The sequence below is a fragment of the Perognathus longimembris genome, chromosome 14, assembly GCF_023159225.1.
Source record: "Perognathus longimembris pacificus isolate PPM17 chromosome 14, ASM2315922v1, whole genome shotgun sequence".
NCBI classification, from domain to species: domain Eukaryota; kingdom Metazoa; phylum Chordata; class Mammalia; order Rodentia; family Heteromyidae; genus Perognathus; species Perognathus longimembris.
Window position 1 is genome coordinate 59,067,758 of NC_063174.1, and position 24,932 is coordinate 59,092,689.

At 46.9% G+C, this 24,932-nt stretch overlaps 1 protein-coding gene across 3 annotated transcripts in view; it reads left to right on the forward strand.

Moving 5' to 3' along the window:
* The window catches only part of Eml1 (EMAP like 1), a 132,419-nt gene that overhangs the window by 92,891 nt on the left and 14,596 nt on the right, over nt 1–24,932 (forward strand). For 2 of the 3 annotated variants that reach the window (XM_048361802.1, XM_048361801.1), the window contains exons 4-12: nt 1,794–1,925; nt 8,650–8,678; nt 12,386–12,515; nt 15,853–16,002; nt 18,098–18,167; nt 20,280–20,390; nt 21,226–21,321; nt 22,941–23,075; nt 23,735–23,834. In XM_048361802.1, the coding sequence (XP_048217759.1) occupies nt 1,794–1,925; nt 8,650–8,678; nt 12,386–12,515; nt 15,853–16,002; nt 18,098–18,167; nt 20,280–20,390; nt 21,226–21,321; nt 22,941–23,075; nt 23,735–23,834 (953 nt within the window). Of the gene's footprint in view, nt 1–1,793; nt 1,926–8,649; nt 8,679–9,703; nt 9,761–12,385; nt 12,516–15,852; nt 16,003–18,097; nt 18,168–20,279; nt 20,391–21,225; nt 21,322–22,940; nt 23,076–23,734; nt 23,835–24,932 lie in introns of all 3 variants that reach the window. The other variant, XM_048361800.1, reaches the window with a different exon arrangement.

Here is a 24,932-nt window from a genome sequence, read left to right on the forward strand (position 1 = left end):
GCTGACTGGTCTGTTCTGCTTACCCTTCCGCTCCATGTGTCCAGCCAGCCCTCTTCCCGGGACCCCATGCTTCCCCTCCCTAGATAAGCAGTGTGACAGCAGACAAACTCATTAATTGCTTGTCCATTTATCTCAGTCTTTCCTTTACTGAATCTCCATGGAGCTTCTTTGGAGCTCTGCAAAATAATAATAATAATAATAATAATAATAATAATAATAATAATAATAATAAAAAATACAAACATGATGAATGAGATCTGAAGGATGGACTGTGGTGGAGACAAGTTTACAGTGATACTTGAAATGTAGACATGCATCCCATCGCAATCTGTTGACATGGAAATATGCTTGTCACAGCCTGGGAGCCGTGGGCTAAGGTCACCTGTGAGCACAGCCAGGCTTGGGTGAGAGCCCTCTTCTGGGCTACCGTCTGCTGTCTCCTGGCTCTGTCCCCAATGGACAGAAGGTGGAAGGCTCCCTGGGGCCCCTTTTATGAGGGCACTGATCACATGAGTGAGGGCTCCACCCACCTGCCCGAGCCACTCCCTTCTGAAGGCACCACCTCCAAATAGTATAGCATGGGGTGGGGGGGGGGGTTAGGTTTTCAAGGACAGAGTTAGGCTCCAAGGACACAAATGTTCTGTGTGTTGTGCACTCTGGGAGGGTCTTCATGGCTCCCTGTGGGGTTCCTGTGGATCGAGTCCCCTTTCCAAGACAGGTTCTTCTCTCTGAGCAGTCCCGATACCTTTTCCCTTCGTTTCCTCTCTCCAGGCCTCCACCACACTAGTCTCTTTGACTCTGCAACACAAGTTGAGTGCTTACTTGTACCAACACTAAACAAAGGCATTTTACAATGGTGTATGATTTCTGTCAGTACCTGATGCATCCAGCTTGTGTTTGTCCCAAGTGTTCCTTCAGGCCAGAGTTCTCCAATGTTGGCACGATTGGCATTTGAGTCTACACACTTCTTTGTGATGGGGCTGTTCTGAGCATCGTGGGAGATTTAGCACATCCTCGGTCTCTGCCCACCGGGTGCCAGTAGGAGCCCTTCCCCTGAGTGATAACCACCAGGAACTCCTCCACACATTGCCAGATATCTCAGGGAGCAGTGCTACCCTTGCTTGACAACTACTGGTCTACACCAAAGCATCGTCGAGGACAGGGTCATCTTCTTTCAATCCCCTCCTACGGTGTGACAGGATGAGGGAAGCTTAGGGTTCATTTTCTGCTGTGGTTCTGAACTGGGCTTGCTGCCTTAGTCACAAAGACAGTGAGTAGAGGCATTGATGCCAAGTGACGTTCTGGGAAGCTTTTCAATCTCTGTAGTGAGGATTTTAACTATCCACGTGCAAGTATAGTATCCTATATATATACACATATACATACATGTGAATGTGTTTGTGTGTGTGTATGTGTGTATATGTGTGTATGTGTGTGTATGTGTGTGTAGTGGTGGTGCTACTGGGATTTTGAACTTAGGGCCTTACACTTGAGCCATGTCCCAGCCTTTTTTTTTTCCTGGGATTGTTTTTGGGATAGTCTTGTGCTTTTGCCTGGGCTAGCCTTACCATTACCCTGTTTATGCCTCCTGTATAGTTGTGATGACAGGTGGGAGCCCCTCTGCCTAGATTATTGATTGAGATGGGGCCTCTACCTCCCAAGGAGCTGCAGTTACATCTGGGAGCCACTGCACCAGCCTCCCATGTATGGGTTGGCAGCACAGTATACTTGGCAGTACAGTAGAGTCCACGGTCTGAAGGATATCAGGGTCACCCACATCTCCCTCTCATCAGCATCAAGCGGACCAGCTCTTCTGAACGAGTGTCCCCTGGGGGCCGGAGGGAGAGCTCTGGAGACTCCAAAGGAAGCCGGAACCGCACGGGCTCCACCAGCAGCTCCTCCAGTGGCAAGAAGAACAGTGAGAGGTAAGGTGTCCCCTAGATGGGGGCCACGGCTCAGAGGTTCTCTTGGGCTGGTCTCTGGGCTACTCAGACCCCGGTACCCGGGCAAGCCGGAGCTCTTGTGTGAGCTCCAGGTCTTCTCCTAGGATGCTGTGGGTCAGTGACTCAGCGGCCTTCCCGCTCCCTCGCCGTGTTGTCAGACTCCGAGCGCGCGGGCGTGGGTAGAACCGAGCGCCCATGAGCTCCCAGGAGTGCCCTCTAGATCTCCAGTAACCCCTGCAACTATCCTGGAATCACTCTTAGTGGGATAGTTTCAGCTTTCCAGCAGCGTTTGCTGAGACAGAATGGGTCAGAGGTGGTGGCTTTATAATTTGTCAGAGTCTGTTGTTGGTAATGAGCCAACCCCAGAAGCATGGGCCATTCTTCCTTCTGGTTTTCTGACCTGTACTTACTCCTAACTTTGTAGGTTTTTTATGAGGCTAGTTTAAGATAGATTTATAGTAAATAAACCATGAACATCTAACAATAACATTTTACTCATGAAGGCTGCTTTTGGCATGTGGCCACCCTGTTTTAAGAATGGCCACGAGCTCGGGTTGGTTTTTCTGTGTGTATCCATGTGCTTTTCTGTGTGTATCTGTGCTTTTCTGTGTGTATCTGTGCTTTTCTGTGTGTATCTGTGCTTTTCTGTGTGTATCTGACTAAAACACACTAGGTTTTTACTTCTGTAATTTTGGTGTCTGTGTTCAGCAAAGCCCAAGAAGAACTTTCAGCTTAAGCAGCTAGCCATGTTTCTTTTCCAGTGTTCATGTAAGAGGAAGGCTTAGTCAGAGCGTAGCCAGCTCCAAACCACAGTCTGTCAAGGCTCCAAGTCTGTAAATGTGTCATCATTCAGTTCTGTACAGACCTAAACGCTCTTTTAGGTTTGTTCCTGAAGGGACCTTTGGTGGAAAAAACATGCAGATGCTCTTCACTGTGTGGAGGGTCAAGTCCGCAGCCAGCAGCCGGCTCAGAACCACTGACGTGGGCGCTGTCTTCTTCTGACTGAGCCGCTTAGTACTGCTTATGGAAGATTAGGCTAACTGGGTGATAATACTATGGAAGAGAGGCCAGGTGGTCACCGTGGCCGCGGAGTGTACACCCGTGGGGGGTACAGTGGGATTCTCACAAGGCTCCAGGGCTGACCTACAATATCTACATAGATCCTGGCAGTTCTTACAAACTTGGCTTCTCCTTGGCACATCTGAGTCTTATTAAGCATTTCCAGGAAGAATCTGCATTGTGTAAACTCCAGATCTGTTTTATCTTCTAAATCCTACGGCTTTAGTTAATGTGCTGGGCAAATATTTCCATAATAGATACTTACAAGGAGATTTTTGAGAAAATGCCACAGCAGGGAGTTTTGGGAAGGAGGGACTGGGAAAGTTTACTTATTTTCTATAAAGTAATCCAGACAACTGAAAGTGTCCGATCAAAGATTAATACTTAGGAGTTAGAGGCATGGCTCCGGTGGTAGCGTGCCTGCCAGTGAGCATATGGCACCAGATACCGAGTTCGAGTCCTGGTCTCAGACAAAACAACAGAAATAAATCCCCCCTGGCATGAGGACCAGGAATGGTGGAAACTGGCGCATCCGGACCTGGCGCAGGTCACCTGTGCTCCTCGTGGGCAGCCGCTCGCCTGGGGAGCCCATGAACAGCCGCGAGAGAGCCCAGGGAGGGCGGGGCAAGCTGGCCGTCCAGACGCTGCCTGCTCTGTGCCTCCAGTCTCCTCCCATCCCCCAGTCCTGGGCACGCTGACCTCACCCAGGAGGAGCTGGAGCCTTAGGAAGGAGGCCTGCTTCCCGTCAGGCAGAGCAGAGAGAGATGAAGGAGGGCTCCTGCGCGGCTCTTGAACGTGACTGTGCAGTGGGCTCCAGACAGCCAGCTCCTCCCCACGCCCACCCACAGTGTTCCTCACTCCAGTGGCCGTCTTGGGGTCCTGTAGGCAGCAAGACCAAGTGGAAAGAGCTGGGCTGTGAACCAGGTCCGACTTCGCTTCAGGCGGTGGGTTTTCCTCTGTGAAGTGGAGATGTTAGAGCACAGTCCCTTGAGTCATCTGCACGCGCTAACTCTAGGAAAGCACCCACTGAGTGCGTCCCTGTGGTAAACAGCCATCATTGCTGTGGTAGCCGTCAGGAAAGGGATGTGTGAAGAGCACGGGCTTCCCACAGCTCTCCGCTGTGTTCTCCTCATGTGCTAGCTAAGAGGGTTTGATGACATCTGAAGTACATTTTTTATCTATATGTTCAATTACATTTGCATAAGTGATAGTCTTGTGATTACAGACCAATTTTGACAAAATCTAACCATAGTTAGGGGAAAATAAAGCAAGATCCATCCAGTGATTCTCCCACCAGCTAGAAAGGTACCAACAGTGCCCTGGGCCAGTTCTCTCCCCCTACCTCATCCCTGACCCTCTGCATCCCATCCCCTGGCTGGAGGCCCTGGGCCTTCCTCGGGAGAGGGCAGCAGAGGGCCACCACCATGCACCTGGCGCTGGCCTGCTGCGAGAAGACACAGGCCACGTGCACACGCAGTGCGTTGAGTCATCCGGAGACAGCGCATTAGCAACGAGGCTCACACGTCCTGCCCGTGTGCAGGGCCGCTGTGGCACCAGACACTTCTGCGCGAAGTAGGAAAAGGTTCCCTGTACGAAAGAACAGCCATTCCCCACCAGCATGTGTATTTCCCAACAAGAACAATGAAAGCAAATATAAAGCTATTTTGTATGCACTGTATAACTCTTACCATTGAGCAGAAAGTGTTCTAATCATTCACATTTCCAGAACACATCCCTTTACTTTAAAATAATTGCATCTTGCTTTCATAGACATTATCATCTTCATGCCCCTATGTTTTTATATTCTAGATATCTTATAATCTTCTTCCTTCTATGTTTCATAGTCTTTAAAAATAATCACAGGGGCCAGGCACCCATGGCTTACAGCTGTAATTCCAGATACCCAGGAGAAAAGCATGGTGGGAAAAGCATGGTGATGGCAGAGTGATGAGCAGAGAGGAAAGGCATGGAAAGATGCGTCCTCCTAGCTTCACAACTGTCTGCTTTCCATAAGACTTGACACCAAAAAAAGTGAGAAAATCAAATGCAGTGGGAGAGTGTATCCAGAAAGAAATACAGATAGATAGCCAGTGAACGAGACCAAAGATGATCAAGCTTCCTCTCTGAGACTGGGAGGTGCAGGCAGAGTCATGACTGTGGAGAGACTACAGCCTCACCCTGCAGAGCACAACTGGGGGACCCCTTTCCCTGACCCTGACTCTGAGGTGGGTATCCCCACCACAACATGACTCCTGTGACCCTAGCTCCTTTCATGTTTGGTTTTGTTTCTGTTGCTAGTCCTAGGGCTTGAACTCAGGGCCTGAGCACAGTCCTTGGCTTCTTGCTCAAGGCTAGCACTTTGCCACTTGAGCCACAGCGCCACTACTGGCTTTTTCTATGTATGTAGCGCTGAGGAATTGAACCCAGGGCTTCATGTATACGAGGCAAGCACTCTACCACTAGGGCATATTCCCAGCCCCCCTAGCTCCTTTCTCCCTCCACCAACACCCTTCTGTGGGATGTGGCAGGATGAAGCCCCCACATTTCTTCCTCTCTGTACCTCCAGCCATTTGCACAGTGAGGGATACACAGGCTCCTTATATGTGCATTTGTTGAATGAAAAACAGGTTGTTACATAAAAACCAAAGCCATTTAAGAACTAGGTCAAGAGTGCCACCTACAGGTAAACAAATTAAACATCACACTTTAGATTGAGGAACAATTTTAATGCAGGGAAAGTCAGGTGACATAAAATAAGCATCTTTTTCCTGAAAAGATCATTTCATTCCTTAGGCCATGGAACTCTTTACCTGTTAAACTTTACATAGCAAGTGCTGACATAAGTTGTTCCAGGTTTGCATTCCTTAAGTGAGGGACCCAGAGGCACTTACATGTCAGGAGATCAAGTGGGAAGATGTATTAGTTAATAACGATGTACTGGGCACGTGATCGTGTGTCATGCCGTTGTGCTAGCCCAGTGCAGGGGTTCTGTCCCCATTTTGTAGGTTACGGAGGTGAGGCATCTTGTGTGAACCCTCCTGTCTCTCATAAAATCTGCAGCGCCCCCTACCATGATAAACTGGTATTGACCGGCAGGTTCTGAAACTGTAGTTTGTGTCCTTATTGGTGACTTCTGAACAGGTTTATTAAATGATTCTTGCTGGGCGCCTATAATCCTAGCTACTCAGGAGGCTGAGATGGACGATTGCGAGTCAAAGCCAGCCTGAGCAGGAAAGTCCGTGGACTCTTATCTCCAGTTAACCACCAGAAAACTGGAAGTAGCGCTGTGGCCCAAATGGTAGAGCGCTAGCCTTGAGCTGAAGAGCTCAGGGACAGTGCCCAGGCCCCGAGTTCAAGCTCCACGACTGACCAAATAAATAGGTTCCTAAATGACCTTTCCCTGGGCAAATGTTGTTTATACAGTGTAGTATTTTTCTTCTTGTGGGCATTTTATTCCCTCAAATTAGATCTTTTTTCATTTTGGCTGAGAGCTAAGGTTTTCATAGAGTGAAAGAGCCAAGGAAATAATGTGTTTAACGATGGATTCTTTACGATGGATTCCTCCTCCACCAAGCCTTAGCCTGCTGGTGGCTGTCGTGTGTCCCCGCCAATACCCAGTCGAGTCCTGCAGCACCCCTTCAGGAGCACAGCTCTCCCGGGGGAGGGTGCACAAGGCACCCCCCTCGGAAGCAGCCGCGCGGGCCTCTGAGCAGCTCTCCGCAGCCTGCCTCACCGGGTGGCCTCCATCCACAACGCGACCCTCGGGAAGCACACATGGCCACCAGGAACAGGGCACGACAACCAGCAAAGATGCCTTAGGCCTCTGTTTCCAGAAAACTCTAGCCCTCCAGGCCCTGCCCCCAGGGGTGAGGCAGTGTGAGAGCTCCTAGGGTGGGGGTGCACGCAGGGAGAGAGAGACAACCCCCCCATGCAACTTCACACCCACATACACCCGGCACTGATAACAGCAGAGAGCAGTGCAGGCCTGGTGCCCCTGCGGCCTTAGCACCCCATGGAGAAACCAAGTAAAATAGAAAAGCAAAAAGCGGAGCAGACCCGGCCGGAGGGCGCAGGGCCTGGGGGAAGGTTACAAGGTCTGCAGGACCTCTGAGGGGGCATCGCAGGAAATGGCTGCGAACGCGGACTAAAGCAGCGCTGGGCAAGTCTACTGCGGGGCAGGTCCAGGAGGAGCGGCAGGGGGCGATCGCGGGCTGTAAAGGGAGAGGGCCCAGTGGAGCCCTCGCAGGTCAGGGGAGACCTGGGCTTTCACAGGGTTTCAAACTACTGTGCCAATAGCAGCGTCCTGCATGCGCGTGGGATTCCTAAGACATCAAGATTATCGATGCATAATATTATGTATGACATTGCCCAGAAAAGGGTGATTTCTAGCCATGGCATTTTTCATTGTGTTTCAAGTTAAATTTTAAGAAGAAAGTAAGTAATATTAGAAATAGATCTGTTCAGTCTATTTTTTAGTATGCAAACATTTTTTTTTTAATGTGTCTGTGTCTCTAACTGCACTTAAGGAGCAGGGATGAAAATGCCCCTTTTTGCAGCTCTCATTCCATATCTTAAAGCAGGGAAGCCAGGCATTGCAGGGGAAGCGGCACGAACTTTAGTGTTCACCCCACATGGATGCAGGTAGTGGCTCACACTTCCTGCCCTCCCTGAGCATCTGTTCCAGTCTGTGTTGTTACAACGAAATATCTGAGGCTGGGTATTTTGGGTTTTTTAAATGAATATTTTATTCATGGGTTTTTTGTTTTGTTTGTTTTTGCCAGTCCTGGGCCTTGGACTCAGGGCCTGAGCACTGTCCCTGGCTTCTTTTTGCTCAAGGCTAGCACTCTGCCACTTGAGCCACAGCACCACTTCTGGCTTTTTCTATATATGTGGTGCTGGGGAATTGAACCCAGGGCTTCGTGTATAGGAGGCAAGCACTCTTGCCACTAGGCCATATCCTGAGGCTGGGTATTTTGTAAGGAGATGAAGTTCATTCCAGGCTCTGGCAGCCACATCTGGTGGGTGCTCCATTCTTTGTCATTATGACACAGTGGCAGGTGGTTTTCCATAGCTGGAGGATGCGTAGAAGAGACCAAAGCACTGGATTAACCTTGTTTTAAAATAGCTCTTTTTACTTTGTGCCAATCCTGGGACTTGAACTGAGGGACAGGGCCTTGGTGCTGTCCCTGAGTTTTTCTGTTTGTTTTGTTTTGTTTTTGCTCAAAGCTAGTACTGTACCCGTTGAGCTACAGCTCCACTTCCGACTTTTTGGTGGAGATAAGAGTCTCATGAACTTTTCCTGCCTGGGCTGGTTTCAAACCCCTTCAGTTCTCAGCTTCCTGAGCAATTAGGATTACGGACATGAGCACCCAGCACAAATAGCCCATTCTAAAGGTAGCTAATACTGTTCTGAGAGGGCTGAGTCACTCCCAAGAATCGGGATCCAGTTCCTTGCACCTAGTCTGGACCGTTCTGTTTCTGTGTACTTCTTTTGCATGAAATTTGCTTTGCTTTTCTCATTAATGTTTGTGTCATTTGTGCAGCCTGCAGGTGCCCAGCAACCGCAGCTCATGGCTGTTGCATTGTCAGTGGCAAGATGAAATACCTCAGGCAGTCTTTAAACTCTCTTTTTGGTTTGTGTTCACAGCAAACCCAAGGAGCCTGTATTCAGCGCAGGTAAGTCTAGTTTTATTCCTAGACGGGCACTCCTCACCTCGCTCACTTGATGGCCTTAGTAAACAGCCACAGCTACAGCCCAGATGGCAACTGAGGGACAGATACAAAGTAGCCATCTGAAGGCCAGCTCTTGGCACTTCAGTGTGTGTGGGAACCAAGGGGTAAATGGCCATTTGGTGCGGGGGGGGGGGGGGGGGAGGAGGGGGTCACATGGCTCAGATCACAGCAAGACCACCCCATCCCTGTCCCTTCTGAAACCCAGATGGGACCTATCAGTGAGGGCTGCCCTGGGTGTCCACGCGACAGAATTCTGTCCTTACTAACCCAACTCTGCCTCCACTTCTAATGGAAAGTTCCTGGTGTGCCAAGCTGTGTACCGCTGTCTACAAGTAGCTTTTTTTGTTTCCTGTCTATCATTTCCTAAAGTGCAAACTAATAAGTCACATATACCTTTCCACATATATATGTGTTTATGTGTGTATATATATATAATGTATGTACATATATATGTATGTTCTGTTTCTGGCAGTACTGGGGTCTGAACAACTCAAAGGCCTCGTGCTTGTTACGCAGGTGCTCTCCCATTTGAGCCACACCTCTAGCCTTTCAAATGTGTTCTTGTAGCACACTTTATAATAAAGTGGATGCTGGTGGTTTTTTTCTAACCAGATTAACCTTATTTTAAAATGTATTTTATAATGTGGAAAAAAAATTGCAAGTGTGTAAATGGTTAAATTCACCTGATTGTCCCATATCTTGCCCTTAAGTTTTAAAGTAACAGTAGAAAGATGCAGTTTTATATTTATCTGCATGTGCGTTAGTTAGTTTCACTTTCAGGAAGCATGAAAATACTCACTGGGAATGTAGTAGTTGCAAACTAGCAGGCCTCTACCCCGAGCACACCTGTCAGGATGGCTGAAATGTCCCGTGATACGTGGAGGAGGCAGGGGCAGGGCGGCCGTGGCCGCTGGCTGGTCAGGGAGCGCCCAGAGCCACACTGCGGTACCCGCCATCTCTTTATCTAGCCCTTCTGTCTCTGTCTCCGAAATCTCAAGGGAAGCGCCGGGTGACCCACTGCAAAGGTAGGCAGCATTTCCAAGCCCATAGCTCTCTAGCAAGGCTGCTAGCCCGGCTCCAGAGACTGTTTTCATACAAGCAGACCCCTCCTTGTACGGAAATGGTCCTGTGGTACCAGCCCACTCCCATTTGTCTGTGATAAGAGCATCCCCAAGCTTTGACTTGGATGAGCTTTCCTACATGGCTATGATCTGGATCTTGATTGATTATTGGCTGGTCATAGGAATTCCTAAAACTACTGAAGAGAGCTATAGGGCAGCCCTGGGTGTCCACTGCTTGGCACGGTGTCCTGCACTACTGGCCTGTCCCTACTAAGTGCCTTTGGTGATTGTGTGTTGTTCACCTAACAACGGCCTTGTTCCCCACCCCCACGCTGCATTGTGATCGGAGCTGTAGAACGTCTGAGTCATCTGCACAAAGCCTCGCGGGGGTGAATTCTGTGCCATTTTGGCTTAGTAATGTAACACTGCACCTAGCCTCAGTGAGCAGTCTACAGCAGCACAGAGGCCAGCATCCCAGTTAAGCAGCAACACAGCAAGCAGGGCCTTCATATGCACTGACAGTGCACAACCACAGTGGACTGTTTGTGTCCCACGGACAAGGCGCTATTTAGACTTTATTCCTAACCTACATTCACGGAGTACCTAACGGGACTGGCTCACATCTTACAAAGAGGGTGGGTGCAATCACTTCTCACTGAACTTGGAGCTTCTCCAGTGCTTCTCTTTTCGAAAAGTTTGGTCTACTGGGTGCTTTCTAGTCTTCATTTGGGGTCATCAGCCAGATTTGAGTAGTCGATTTAGGAGGGGAAGAGGATTCAGAAGAGAACAGCATGACCAGAGGCTCAGAGGCAGGGTAGGGACATATCAGAGCCAAGAGACACTTCTAGCCAGAGAGGAGAGTTCTTGTGGGGGGGTTGGGACAGATGAGGTCACGTAAGATAGGAGCCCAGCAGAGCAACTATGCCTGCGTGGTCCGGCACGTAAGAGAGGAGGAGGAATCGGGTGACGCTGTGCGTTGTTCTCCTGACATGTCTAAACACAGCATTGCTCTTTGGACTTGGATGGGTTTGGGCCACGATGATGAGGGAGCAGCGAGAGGGCCTGCAGTGACGTCACACACAGGTGGACTGCAGCTCGGGGCGCTGAGGGGGGCCCGGGGGAGAAGGCCAAACAGGAGGATCAGCACCCAGTGACTCGCATGGCGTACGCAGGGACGAGCACCCAGGGCTCTCACTTGAGTCAAGCTTAAGTAAACGCAGACTAAGAATGTGTCACACGCATGCGTCTAAGATCCGAAGTGCATGCCCACAGTGATATAACATTGGACCTTTTGAATACGATTGCACGTGGCATTATTTTAAAAATTAGGAATGGGACTTACAAAACTGACTGGTAATTATGGTTCCTGTGGTACCATGACTGCACCATGACTTTTCCTCACCATTTCCTCTCGAGTTATACACAGCCTCGGCTGGTTCTGGAGGACCCGGTCCTCTCATCTTCAGCGGGCTCAGGACGCACGGTCTGATGCCAACCTCATGAGATGTTCACTTTGCTCCTACCATGTCCTGAACACTAGTCAGAACATCCAAGCTGAATTGTTGCCCCAAATCAACATATTAGTGTTCTCCACTTTGGCCCTCTAGTTTATTAAAGTATCAAAAGTTATTTTAATAAAACTTTTCATTGAAGAAAATTCTGCATCCCAAGTTCTCTTTTTCCTTCTCCCCTCCCCTTCCTCTTCTTCTCTTCTTCCTCGTCCCTCCTTCTCCTCTTTCTCCTTTCTCCTTCATCCCCTTCCTCTTTCTTGCTCCTCCTCCTTCTCTTTTCTTCTCCCTCCTTCTCTTTCTCCCTCCCGCTCTTTCCTTCTCCTTTCTTCTCCTTCCTTCTCCTTCTCCTCTCTCCTAGATCTGCTTTGTCTTTCCATCTCTAGCTTCTCTGAGCATTTCCCTTCTTTTGATGCATCTTACATGTACTTCTACTGATTTTATGTTCTTCCTTTGGAAGACTATGTCCAGTCGGTGCCAGTGGCTCACATCTGTAATCCTAGCTACTCAGGAGGCTGAGATCTGAGGACCATAGTTCAAAGCCAGCCCAGGCGGGAAAGTCTATGAGACTCTTATTTCAAATTAAACACCAGAAAACTGAGCTGAAGAGCTCAGGGACAGCACCCAAACCCAGAGTTCAAGCCCCATGACTGACAAAAAAAAAAGTCTATGTCCAATGTAAAATATTCATCGATTTGTTTTGGTACTTTAACATACAAACCAATATGAAATAGTTTATGAACTTTGATAGTGAGATTATTTATACATTGAACTCAATAAAAAAAAGCAGTGAATACTTTGTGTTATTGTGTAACACACTAAAATTTCTTGAGAAATAATTGTTGGAACCCATTTCCTGTCTTTCTTAATTTCTTCTATAGTTCATGTACTTAAGCAAGCAAGCAGAAGGTCAAAAACAAGGAGAATGCATTTTGTTTTGATGTTCCCAGGGTTGCTACTTAGAAATCTGGTGAGGGTCAAGTTTTCCTGTGTACACTGATAGGCTAGAGGGAACTCGACCCTTGTTTTCAGCTGTGCTGGGCACTGGGTGTCCTATTTGACATCTTTGTTCTTTCTGTAGAAGAAGGCTATGTAAAAATGTTTCTTCGTGGACGCCCTGTTACCATGTACATGCCCAAAGATCATGTGGATTCGTACAATTTGGAAGCAAAAGCAGAACTGCCGACCAAGAGGCTTAAGCTGGAGTGGGTGTATCCTTTATTCAGTGACCAGGTCTTACAGCAGGCTGTCAGTGGCAGAATGCTCAAAATCTTGTAAAAATAGACTTTGCTTTATAATAAACCATTCTCCTATAAAAATAAATAAAATAAATAAAAATAGACTTTGCTACTCGACCACACCCATCACATCCTAAAAATAAATATGAAAATGTTATTGATGCTACACACGGATCGTGTGTGTGTGTGTGTGTGTGTGTGTGTGTCCATAGGCACCAATACTGGGGCTTGAACTCAGGACCTTATGCTCTTGCTTAGTTTTTTTCCACTTAACTCTAGCACTCTACCACTTGAACCACATCTCCACTTTTTTTTTTTTTTTTTTTGGCCAGTCCTGGGCCTTGGACTCAGGGCCTGAGCACTGTCCCTGGCTTCTTCCTGCTCAAGGCTAGCACTCTGCCACTTGAGCCACAGCGCCACTCCTGGCCGTTTTCCATATATGTGGTGCTGGGGAATCGAACCAAGAGCTTCATGTGTAGGAGGCAAGCGCTCTTGCCACTAGGCTATATTCCTAGCCCCACTTTTTTTTTTATATATATAGTTGATTGATTAGAGTCTTGGGGACTTCCCTGCCTGGAGCTGACTTTAAACCAGAATCCTCAGATCTCAGTCTCCTGAGTAGCTAGCATTACAGGTGTGAGCCACCAACACCTAGCTTGCATGAATCTCTTTTTGTTTTCTCTGTCTGTGTGTGTGTGTGTGTGTGAGAGAGAGAGAGAGAGAGAGAGAGAGAGAGAGAGAGAGAGAGAGAGAGAGAGACCAGGACTGGAACTCAGTACCTTACACTTTGCTCATTGGCTGGCACTCTACAATTGAGTCACCCACACCTCCAACCCATGATTTTTTTTTTTGGCTCAAAGAAAAATGCATTTACTTGTTTAGAGCCTGAATGTCAACAAACAATAGTTACTTTAAAACAGAGAAGTGAGCTTAGTGAAAACAACCCACGGATATGTAGGATTTAAGCTCTAAGAATGAAAGAAGAGCTCATGACTTTAACAGAACTATCTATCCTGGTATGCTGAATGGAAAAGCCAGAAATGCTCAGAGTCACCAGGAAACAGCAACAAAAAATACCATTAAATTCTGAAATTATAAATGAAAAATAATGGAGATATCAAAAATCAAAACTAAACCAAGATAGCAACAAGTCTTTAGACTCAAAAGAAAGAAGGGAGATATCCTGAAAGACTAGCATTCTCTCCTTAAATCAGGTAGGCCCTTGGCCATCCTCAGGAGCCGGATTTCAAGGTCACCACTGAGTGGCCAAGAGCTACAGAGGAAGGCGAACACCTAGGTACTAAAAAGAGGGGGAAAATGGCATCAAGTTGATATGGAACATAAATATGACCCTACTCTTTATTTATTTTTGCCAGTCCTGGGGCCTGGACACAGGGCCTGAGCACTGTCCCTGGCTTCTTTTTGCTCAAGGCTAGCACTCTACCACTTGAGCCACAGCGTCACTTCTGGCTTTTTCTACATATGTGGTGCTGAGGAATGGAACCCAGGGCTTCATGTATGCGAGGCAAGCATTCTACACCAAGCCACATTCCCAGCCACCACCACCCCCCTACTCTTTAAACAAAGGAAATTTTTGATAAAGAGGCAAGGCACTAAAATCTAAGTCGACAATACAACTAATGCTTGTGAAATAGAGCTGCTGCTGGCTTCACAGTAGGAAAAAATGAAGTTCTGGGAAAAACAGTCCAGAACAGAATTAGGGGAAGAGGCAATTAAATGGTGAATCTTTCTTCTAGTTAATTCATTTATCACTGTACTTTAGAGGACGGTGTACAGATTCCCCTCCCTGTCTATGCAGATTTTAAGGCAGACAGGAAGAATATCACCTTTACCCTCCATCAAATATTTATGGAATCTCCTATGCAATTTGTTTCAGCCACATAGTGCGCAGCTCTTTCTTAGTCAGTTATGATCTCTTAAGTTGCTGTATCAAATCAGGATGATGTACAAGCATATCTACTTAGCCACTTTCTTATTCTTGTTCCAGAAGATATAAAGCAGTGAAATTTGCTCCCAATATATGGTATTGGCGTAGATTATTTTTTACACCAAAGTCCAAGTGTTCCTTTGCCCTTTAGTTTTTAACATTTAGAAGTAGATATGCTAAAAATGTAACCAGGTTATGTGGTGGGGTACGGAGGACCTAAATTCTTACCTTTGATTTATGTTTGTGTGTCATTTTTGCTTACTGTGTGTACTCTTTGTACTTTTATCATGGTAGGGGGTTTTGTTTGGTTTTGTTTTTGGCAATACTCAAGTTTGAATTCAAGTTCTTGCCGCTTGAGCTACCCTCCCCCCTTTTTTTTACTTTAGTTATTTTTTGAATGGAGTCTCACATTTTTGCCAAGGCCAACCTCAACCAAGAGCCTCCTCTTTAGACCTCCCAAAGAGCTGAAATGAGTTGCCTAGTATTATTGGTTGATACGGGGTCTTATGAACTGGGCTTGAACTGCAGCCCTCCATATCTCTGTCTCCCAAATGGCTGGGATTATAGATGTCAGCCACCATGCCTGGAAATACTTTTTTTTAATTTTTTTTTTTTTTTTTTGCCAGTCCTGGGGCTTGGACTCAGGGCCTGAGCATTGTCTTTGGCTTCTTTTTTTGCTCAAGGCTAGCACTCTACCACTTGAGCCACAGCTCCTCTTCTGTTTTTTTCTATTTATATGGGGCTGAGGAATCGAACCCAGGGCTTCATGTGTATGAGGCAAGCACTTAACCTCTAGGCCATATTCCCAGCCCACTTTTTTAAAGAATTTTTTTTAATTAAAAGAGTTAGCTCCTAGATTACAATAAAAAAATAGAGTCATGATTGGTTCAATAACTTTCTGGGGTGGGGAAAAAGCTAAATCTTTGTATCCAAGCCAGGTATAATGGCACACACTTGTAATCCCAGCCCTTAAGGTTAAAGCAGGAGGATCATGCATTCAGAGACTACTCAAGCCCAGCCTGAGCTACAGAGCAGGACACTGTTTCAAAAGGCTAGGCGAGGGATGTAGCTCACTGACAGAGAGCTTGCCTAGCATTTGCAAGGTCCTGGATTCCTTCCCTACCAACAACCTCCCCCCCACCAAATTATTCATTATCACATCATTGACCATACCCAACTTGAACGCATGCATGGTGCAGGGGGTTGGGGGCTGAGATATTTGGGGCACGGAGTATTTGCAATTTAACATTTAAATCTGTGAAACTTGATGGGGCTAGTCATCTAGTACTTTACTGCCTACTGGATAAAGCTATCGCTTTGGCAGCCCTTCGTGGAAGTGTTTTGATCTTGACTTACACAAAGCTATGGGTACCGAGGGCGAGACTGTCGTAATAACCTGTACTTGCTCCCCACCGGGGAGACGGTGTACTTCATCGCGTCGGTGGTGGTGCTGTATAACGTGGAGGAGCAGCTGCAGAGGCATTACGCAGGGCATAACGATGACGTCAAGTGGTGAGTCCTCCACACGCGGGATTATCGCTGCACAGGCGAATGTGGGTTAGCCTGGGAGGTCAGTGCTGGGACAGAAGCCAAGAGAAGTGACCAGGTCTGAGCAAGTCAGGTCCCTGGGCAGAGCTCCTCTTATTTTCCATGCTGTCTGCTGGCTCCCTGGCTGTACAGACCCCTTTCATGTTTAGCTTTCTGTCCTGTGACCAAATGACCTGAACACACAGCTCTCTCAGACCCCTACACGGAAGCCTTCTTCACAGCACAGGCTAAAGGCTTGGAACTGCATTGGTTTTGGGGTTGTGGGGGTTTTTTTGTTGTTGTGTTTTTGCTTTTTGTTTTTCTTTTGCCAGTCCTGGGGCTTGGACTCTGGGCCTGAGCACCGTCCCTGGCTTCTTTTTGCTCAAGGCTAGCACTCTACCACTTGAGCCACAGCACCATTTCTGGCTTTTTCTGTATATGTGGTGCTGAGGAATCAAACCCAGGGCTTCATGTATACGAGGAGAGCATTCTTGCCACTAGGTATATTCCCAGCCCCTGCATTGGATTTTGTTTGTTTTGTTTTAATGATACTGGATTTGAACTCAGGACTTTGTACTTGCTAAGTAGGTGCTCTATCACTTGCACCCATCTGCAAAACCCTTTTGTGGGGGCTATTTTTAAGATAGGGAAGGAAAAACTGGGAGAGGGAGCAAGGGAAGGGGTGACATTGTCCAAACAGAAATGTACTCTTTACCCGATTTATGTAACTGTAATCCCTCTCTACTTCACCTTTATAATAAGAACCAAAAAAAAGATAGGATCTCATTTTGTACACTGGCCTGTGAGCCTCCTGTTTGTACTTCCTCTTGCCAACTGGGATAGCAGGTGTCCATGACTGTGCCCAGTCATTGCTCAAGGTGGAGTCTCATGAACTTTTATGCCTGAGCTGAACTTAACCCCAAATCCTCTGATCTCTGCCTCCCAAGTAGCTAAGATTACAGACTTGACCCACTGCACTGGCTCTGCACTTTTTAAAACATAAATAAGAATATTTTGCTTCATGTTTATGGCTGAGTCTTCTATACTCATAATTCATTTATGACCTTGTGAAAGAAAGATCTTGGAAGGACAAGTTGAATAGATGGTTTGTGTATTTGTCCTGGGTCCCCAGTCAGTGGTTAAAAATCCTGTTGACAGAAGACTCAGAATCTTTATTATTTAACATACTAACAATGACTTGTTTGAGCCAAAACTGGGATTAAGTGCCTCATGCTTACCTTTTGGGTACTTTACCCTTGAACCAGTGATGTTTTGCACATGTGTGGATACTGGTGGTCTTGAACTGAGGATCTGGACCCTCCCTCTTACCCCTTTCCCTCAAAGTGGCATAGCTTTACTTCTGGCTTTTTGCTTTGGAGATAAGTCTCACTGACTTTCCTGCCCAGGCTGGCTTTGAACCATGCTCCTCAGATCTCACCCTCTTAAGTAGCTAGGACTATGTGTGTGAATCATCAGCACCACGCTCTGTGAAATGGATCTTGCTTCCTGTGTGGGATTGAACCTGGACCAGAATCCACCTGTAATAGGTGCCCCCTAGTAACTGGGATCACAGGTGTGTATCCCTGCTCCCAGCTGCCTTCCACCACAAGGGAATCTCAGACTGGCCGGGAGCCACAATCCTTCCAATCTCAGCTTTTCACATAGTTTAGGGTGACAACTGTACTGCCATGCTCAGCTGTGGTTTGAGAAGGGGTCTCTGGGATGGTCTACAAAATGAAGCCTCTGATTCTCAGCCTCCCAGGTAACTAGGATTACAGAACATGAGCCACCAGGCTTTGAAGCCCTACTTGGAAATCATTTACACTCATTAAATGGTCCTGAGAGTTAAACATTGTTTTTCCAGCAATGGGTGCTTGTTCCTTAAGTTTGGAAGTTCTCTAGAAGAGATAGGGAATTGAGATGAAATGAAGTGGCATTCATTGTCTAAGGATATTGGGGGTGTTGAGTGAATCTGCTGTTGTGAGACTGTAAGCAGTTAGGCATCCTGAGTTTCTTATGTTTCAGTTTTTAGCTAGATTATAATTGACAGCGTAGATGCCTTATAATGTCCTTTTCTCAGCCTGGCAGTTCACCCTGACAGGATTACTATAGCAACAGGACAAGTCGCAGGCACATCTAAGGATGGAAAGGTGAGTTGCATATCTTTCCTATTTTTATAAGGAGCTAGCAACCGAACGGTTCCCTGGAAACATGTCGCTAACCAGTCAGCCCGCTTTGGTGCTGTTAATCTGAATACTTCTCACTAGGAGTTCTTAGCAACCTTACAGAGTCTTTGAGCTCACTGTAATCCTGACATGTTTTAAAAGAGCATTGTTGTCTCTTCAGAATTCACTAGCTCTTGAAATATCCACATATTAGGAACATTAAAACATTAAGGCACTTATTGAGTCTGAAGAATTAAAGTCATGATGATACTGAGCACCAGTAGTAGCTCACACCTGTCATCCTAGCTACTCAGGAGGCTGAGATCTGAGAACGGTGGTTCAAAGCCAGCTCAGATGGAAAAGTCCAAGACACTCTTATCTCCAAAAGAACTACACACAAAAAAGCTGGAAATGGAGCTCTGGCTTAACTAGTAGAACATTATCTTTAAGCAAAAGGAACTCAGGGACAGTGCCCAGGCCCTGAGATCAAGCCCAAGGACTGGCACACACACAAAGGTAATCACTTTAGAGTGGACTGCCCTCAGTTGTGAATGCCCTGTAGTGAGGGCACAGTCTGCAGGCTTTGTGCCTGTGTGCTAGCCTCAAAAGCTGCTGCAGAGTTTCCACACGGATTCCTAAGTACTTCACCAAGGCTTTAAATCTGTTCTTTAAGCCATGAGAAGAATTTATGGAATCCAACAAATAGAGAACAACTCGAAACTGGCTTCAAGTTTCTAATATACTACAGTCTTGTGGCTGTCACTTTTTTTGCTTGTTTGTTTGATTGATTTTTCCCAGTACCGGGGTTTAAACTCAGGATCTTACACTTGCTTAGCTTATTTGCTTAGCTGGAATTTTACCACTTGAACCATGGTGGCAGTCCGACATTTTGCTGGCTATTTTTACAGATGGAGCTTCACAGACTTCTGCCTGGGCTCATTCAAACTGTGATTCTCAGATGTCATCTTCTTGAGTAGCTAAAATTACAGGCATGAGCCTTCAGCACCTGGCTGATATCTATTTTTTTACCTTATTATTGTGTGATGTATTACATGAGACTAATCACAATAAGTACTTTCATTTTTATCAACATATTTTCTCCTAGAAAACATAAATGGTGCCATATTTGAGAAAATGTTTTAATAACATTGAATTTTAAATATTAACCTTATGCTATTTTCCATTAAAATTCTACACTTGAAAAGAACATGAATAATGGAAATCAGACTACTGTTATGTAAATCCACATAAATGGAACAGGTGTTCAATTATTTTTAATGTTAAAAGGCCTTGAAAAATTCTTTGAAATTAGTAGCGTACACCATTTATTCTGACCTCTAGTGGCTTAAAAGTGTGTTTCAGCTTCTGACATTGAATTTGAATCAGAACTTGAGAAATCTAGAGTGGCCAAGTGCCAGTGTGGACACCCAGCTTCTTAGAGACAAGGCCTAACTCGAGCACAGTTGGTGATGCCCACGTGGCCTTATGTCTTGGTATTATTTCTTGGCAATGAATCTGCCGCCTATGGCTCTGTGTCTTGATTGTTTGATTTGACTCGATTGTTTGATTGATCGCCATACTAGGACTTGAATTCAGAAGTCTCACACCCACTCAGCTTGCTTGTTCAGCTGGTGCTCTACCACTTGAGCTAGACCTCCGTCACAGCTTTTTGCTGGTTACTTAGAGATGGAGTCTTTCATAGTTTTCTGCTCAAGCTGTCTTTGAACCACAATCCTCAGATCTCAACCCCCCTGAGAGCTAGGATTACAGGTGTGAGCCACTAGTGCCCCACTTTCTTATATATATATTATCATTTTTATCACTTCTAAAATTCACAAATAGTGTCAATTTTTCTGGTGCAGCCTAAGATGGGCTAGTCAAGATTTAAAACTCGGTAGAGCTCTCCTACGGGTTCAACTGGCCACAAGACTCAGTCTGAAGCCACTGAAAATGTTTTATTTACATTCAGAAACAGACTTCTCAAATGTGGAGAAAAAAAAAACCTACTTTTGTTATGAAGTTATGTGTCCAAATAATCTTACAGCTTCAAGGTAAAAATGAATTTGTCACAACTAATGACTGTGCTTTTCAAACCAGCAATTACCCCCACACGTCCGCATCTGGGATTCAGTGACACTGAACACTCTGCATGTCATCGGAATCGGCTTTTTTGACCGAGCTGTCACCTGCATTGCCTTCTCCAAGTCGGTAAGTCTCTCCTGGAAGTGTGGGTGTGGCCACCTTTGGCTACGACGGCGAGGAGACGAGGAGACTGTCAGTCCTCTCCAGGTTAAAGAGGGACTGTACAGACTTGAACTCTGAAGTTCAAATCCCTGCCCCAGGACCCCTCACCAGGGACACACACTTCCACCAAACGTGTGCAGCTCCTGGGCTTGATGAGAAAAAAGCCCCCACCCAAGAGATGGGCTTTGCCTTTCCTTACAGCAGTTCACCTGCTCTGCCCTTGAACTTTACCCCTTCACAAGGCAGCTCCACTGCAGCGCCCATCCTGATGGGACCGCTGGTTGTGTGTCCACACGCAGGGGTTGACGTGGTCTTCCAGCCTTCCTTAGGACGTGTAGGTCCAACAGATCCAGCCCTCACTCCTTGAAACCCTTGTTCCATCCAGTTCAGAGATCCAGTCACACGCCACCCAGGATTCCGTTCCCATGGGCTTAACACTAGGTGCCCACATCGTTCATGTCCCCAGGGCTTCCCGCCGAGGACCATCCTGCAGCAGCTCTGTCCATGCCTGGGTCCACAGCAGACCCTGGCTGTGCCTGTTGCAGGCACTGTCTCCCCTAGGAGGAGGGGGTGAGCCCCCCTTGGGGTAGTGAAGAGCTGCCCTCTGAACCCTCTCATTCTCACACTCACCTGTGCACTCTTCGGTCAAGGAAGACGGTCTCCAAAGTGCTGGGTGAATACTCTAACTGAAATTACGGGACTGACTCTGTTAAAAGCGGAAGTTGACATTCGTTTTTCACCCTGCCCATCCCGTTTTATTCTCAAATGTAGTCTTCTGTGAATTACTGTTTCTCCCTAGAACGGAGGGAGCAATCTCTGTGCTGTGGACGACTCCAATGAACATGTGCTGTCTGTGTGGGACTGGCAGAGAGAAGAAAGACTGGCCGATGTCAAGGTTTCGCTCACGCTTTCTGTTGGGCTACCTCCCCCAGAGTCTGCAGCCTTCTCTCAGTACACGCCAGGATTCCCCACCCCTTCCCAGCCCCGGACAAGGACTGCTGCCCTCCTTACCTCAGAGGACCCCATACCTAAGACCTGTCAGTTTTTGCTTCCCCACTACCCAATCATTTATTTGTTGAATCTCTCTCTCTTTTCCCTCATTCCCCCCTCCCTCTCTATTTTCCTCTCTCCCTGGAGCTTGAACTCAGGGCCTTGCACTCATGCTTGGCTTTACTCTTCTGCCCCTATTGTACCTTGATCCTCCGATCTCAGCCTCTTCAGTAGCTAGGACTACAGGTGTGAGCCACCAGTGCCCGACTTTTTCTTTCAATCACCAGCTGCTTGGTGTGTGCTGGCTTGGCTCAGTGCAGCGAGGCACTAGAGGTGGGCGAGAGGGAGGTGCGCCCCTGTACCCGGGGGAGCAGGTGGGTGCCAGTCCCCTGAGGTCGGGCCACTCACCCAGAAACTCCTGCAAAGCTGAACAGATTCAGGAAGGACGAGTGAGGTCCCGATTCTGAATCGCTCCAGGGACTTCTGGAGTGCATGGTCTCTCTCAGCTCTTTCACTGCTTCCAATCCACTGATCACAAAGTGTCAAATTAGTGTTCTTTGATCTTCCTTACAAATTGTTCTCCTGTTAAGATCATCACTGAAAAAAAAATCATGGTTGGATTCCTATTTTTAGAGAACTGACTTTCGATTTTTCATCTTGGCACCTGTCAGCCTTAGCTAACTTTACTTCACTAACAGGAATACCGCTAACCTTATCTATCTAACATGAGGATGGTCAACAGATTATCTCACTTACCTGACATTCGGGTTGCCAGCTACCTAAGTGTGGAACTTCCTCTCTTAGGAGTCTGAGAGCAGACCTGCATTCTAATCAGGCATGCCTCCTCTCACGCTCTAGCCCTGCCCTCTAATGTTTCCACTGGGGATTGACGTTGTCCTTGCTGTGTTGCTAGGTGGGAAGTCACCAGAGGCAAGTTCTTTTCCAAGTTCAATGACAAGAACTGAATTACTAAGCAGAAGCAACAGTCAGGATGAGACTCGGCAGACCGGGATGCAGGTCCTGATGGTCAGGACATGGGTTAGCAGATGCTAAGGTGCTGAAGAGCCAGGCCCAGCACTCAGGATCCTGGGACTGGGACCCTGAGTCTCAACTGGTAGGGACTGCTACAGAAACAGAGCAGCCAGTCAGCGGGGATCAAAGGAACCGTGGAAACGCAGACTCCTGGTGATTCCAGGCACCAGATGTGCACAAGGCCTGGGGATCCACACATGCTAGGGGACTCCATCACTCCACCAGGCTGGGTGTCCAGCATGGCATTCTGACATGCCCGCTGTTCCTGGGCCAATGTGTTCTGTGATCCTGGTGTCAGGTTCCTAGCCAGTGCGGCAGACAGACGCGGGGTCGAGCTGAGAGTCAGACAACATAACTTTGCACAAGATGGAATCAATGGAGAAAAATCCAGAGGTCTAGCGCTTAGCTTGAATGAACTATTTGTGATTTTATTTCTTTTTAATATATGCATCTTAAAGAGATTTGAAGCCTTGGTTCTTGTTTTTCTTAAAGTGTTCTAATGAAGCGGTGTTTGCTGCGGATTTCCACCCCACGGACACCAATATCATAGTTACCTGTGGGAAGTCACATCTCTACTTTTGGACACTGGAGGGAAACTCCCTCATTAAGAAGCAAGGATTATTTGAGGTAAACTCAGGATTCCTACATGAAACATGCAAGGGAGCATTGATCCCAGTCTTGACAATCTTTTTCATGGCAAATGCGGGGTCAGATGTGGAGGTGCAATGGTAAAGCTCATCTGCCAGGACCTCTCAACAAGTGAAGACCCCTTTGGGTCTCTGATAATGTCTCTGATGTGGAGGGACAGAGCCTCCCCCACAGGGCTGGTGGCTAGCTGCTTGGTGTGCAGAGGAGGCAGGTGTTTGCCACAGACACTGGAGACATTCTATTCTGCCTGTTGTCTGGCCATTTGAAGGCCTCGTGAGACTACCATGGGCCCCCTCTTCCTGTGGGCTGGTTGAGAGGCTCCCCCCTTTCTTCTGGTTTGGGAGAGCTCTGTTCTTTATTCTACAGGCATGACAGCATAGTCTATCTCTGATCTCCTCCAACACCCCCTTCTGCTTGAACTATCTACAACTTCAGGATTCCTCAGCCATTTGGAGTTGCCAGAAATGTCTTTCTCTTAGAGCGATTAAGCTTATCCTCTACGTTGTGTAACAGTTGATAAAAATGAAAGGCCTATAGTGGCTAAGAAGCTGACATGATCCAGACAGAGTTACTTACTGTGGTTCTAGCTTTAATAATGCCTACATTGCATTTACATGTTTACTCGCTACATTCTACAGAAACAAGAAAAGCCAAAGTTTGTCCTGTGTGTGACATTTTCTGAAAATGGTGACACCATTACTGGAGATTCCAGCGGCAACATCTTAGTTTGGGGAAAAGGTAATTTTCTTTGGACTGATCTTTTTTTTGTTGATGTTTTAGGTTAGACATCAAAGATGATTTCTATAAAAATTGTCAATATAATACATAATGACTGTTAAATATAAGTGTGGGAGGGTTCATGAAACTGTAAAAGAAAAAACTGGAGAATCAACCTTCAATATATCATCCAAAAAGATTCTTTAAAAGATATTACGAACCATGCTACTGATGGCTCATGCCTGTAATCCTAGCTACTCCCGAAGCTGATATCTGAAGATTGTGGTTCAAAGACAGCCCAGCAAAGAAAGTCTGTGAGACTCTTACCTCCAATTAAATCTCAGAAGAGCTGGAAGTGGAACTGTGGCTGAAGTGTTAGAGTGCTAGCCTTGAGCAAAAGGAGCTTACAGACAGCATCCAGACTCGGAGTTCAAGCCTCAGGACCAGAAAAAAAAAAAAATCATGATCGAATCAGTAACTGTATTAGGAGAGCTATTAACCAATATAATGATGAAATAATCCATGCACATTTAGCTATAGAATACTTAGGTGATCGTTCTGATTCGCATAGCATTTGGCAGACAGTTATAGAGTGCTACAAATAGACACACGCCAGTGACTCAGATCTGGATCCTTGCTTTGGGTGGCCACAGCGTGGGAGGGTGGGGTCGCTTGGGGTACATGTGCTCCGTCCCATCCAGTGAGCACTGATGGGTGCTTTCTTGCTCAGGAAGTTACATCCTCCCTGTCCTCAAGGATCTTTGGGTTGAGGATGAGGGTGACGATGGAGACAAACCCACAGATGTGATTTCAGAATAGCAAGGTGACTTTGGTGGAGTCCCACGGCCCCTGGTGCTTTCTCCACGGTTGGCTTAATCCTTAGAATAGTCCTATGGGATCGGATCAGCAGTAGGCCTTTCCACTGTGTCTAAGGACACAGCTTGTGGGGCCTGGGGCGCCCCTGTGGAAACCGAGTCCACATTCTCAGCCATGTTGGGCTGCCAGCACAGCTTACTTTGTGTTGGCATATTCCCCTCGGTGAGACAGTAATCTCGTTCATGCTTGTCTGGTGCTCTGTGAGCTTCCAACCTGAGCCCTTCATGGGATCTTATTAAGATG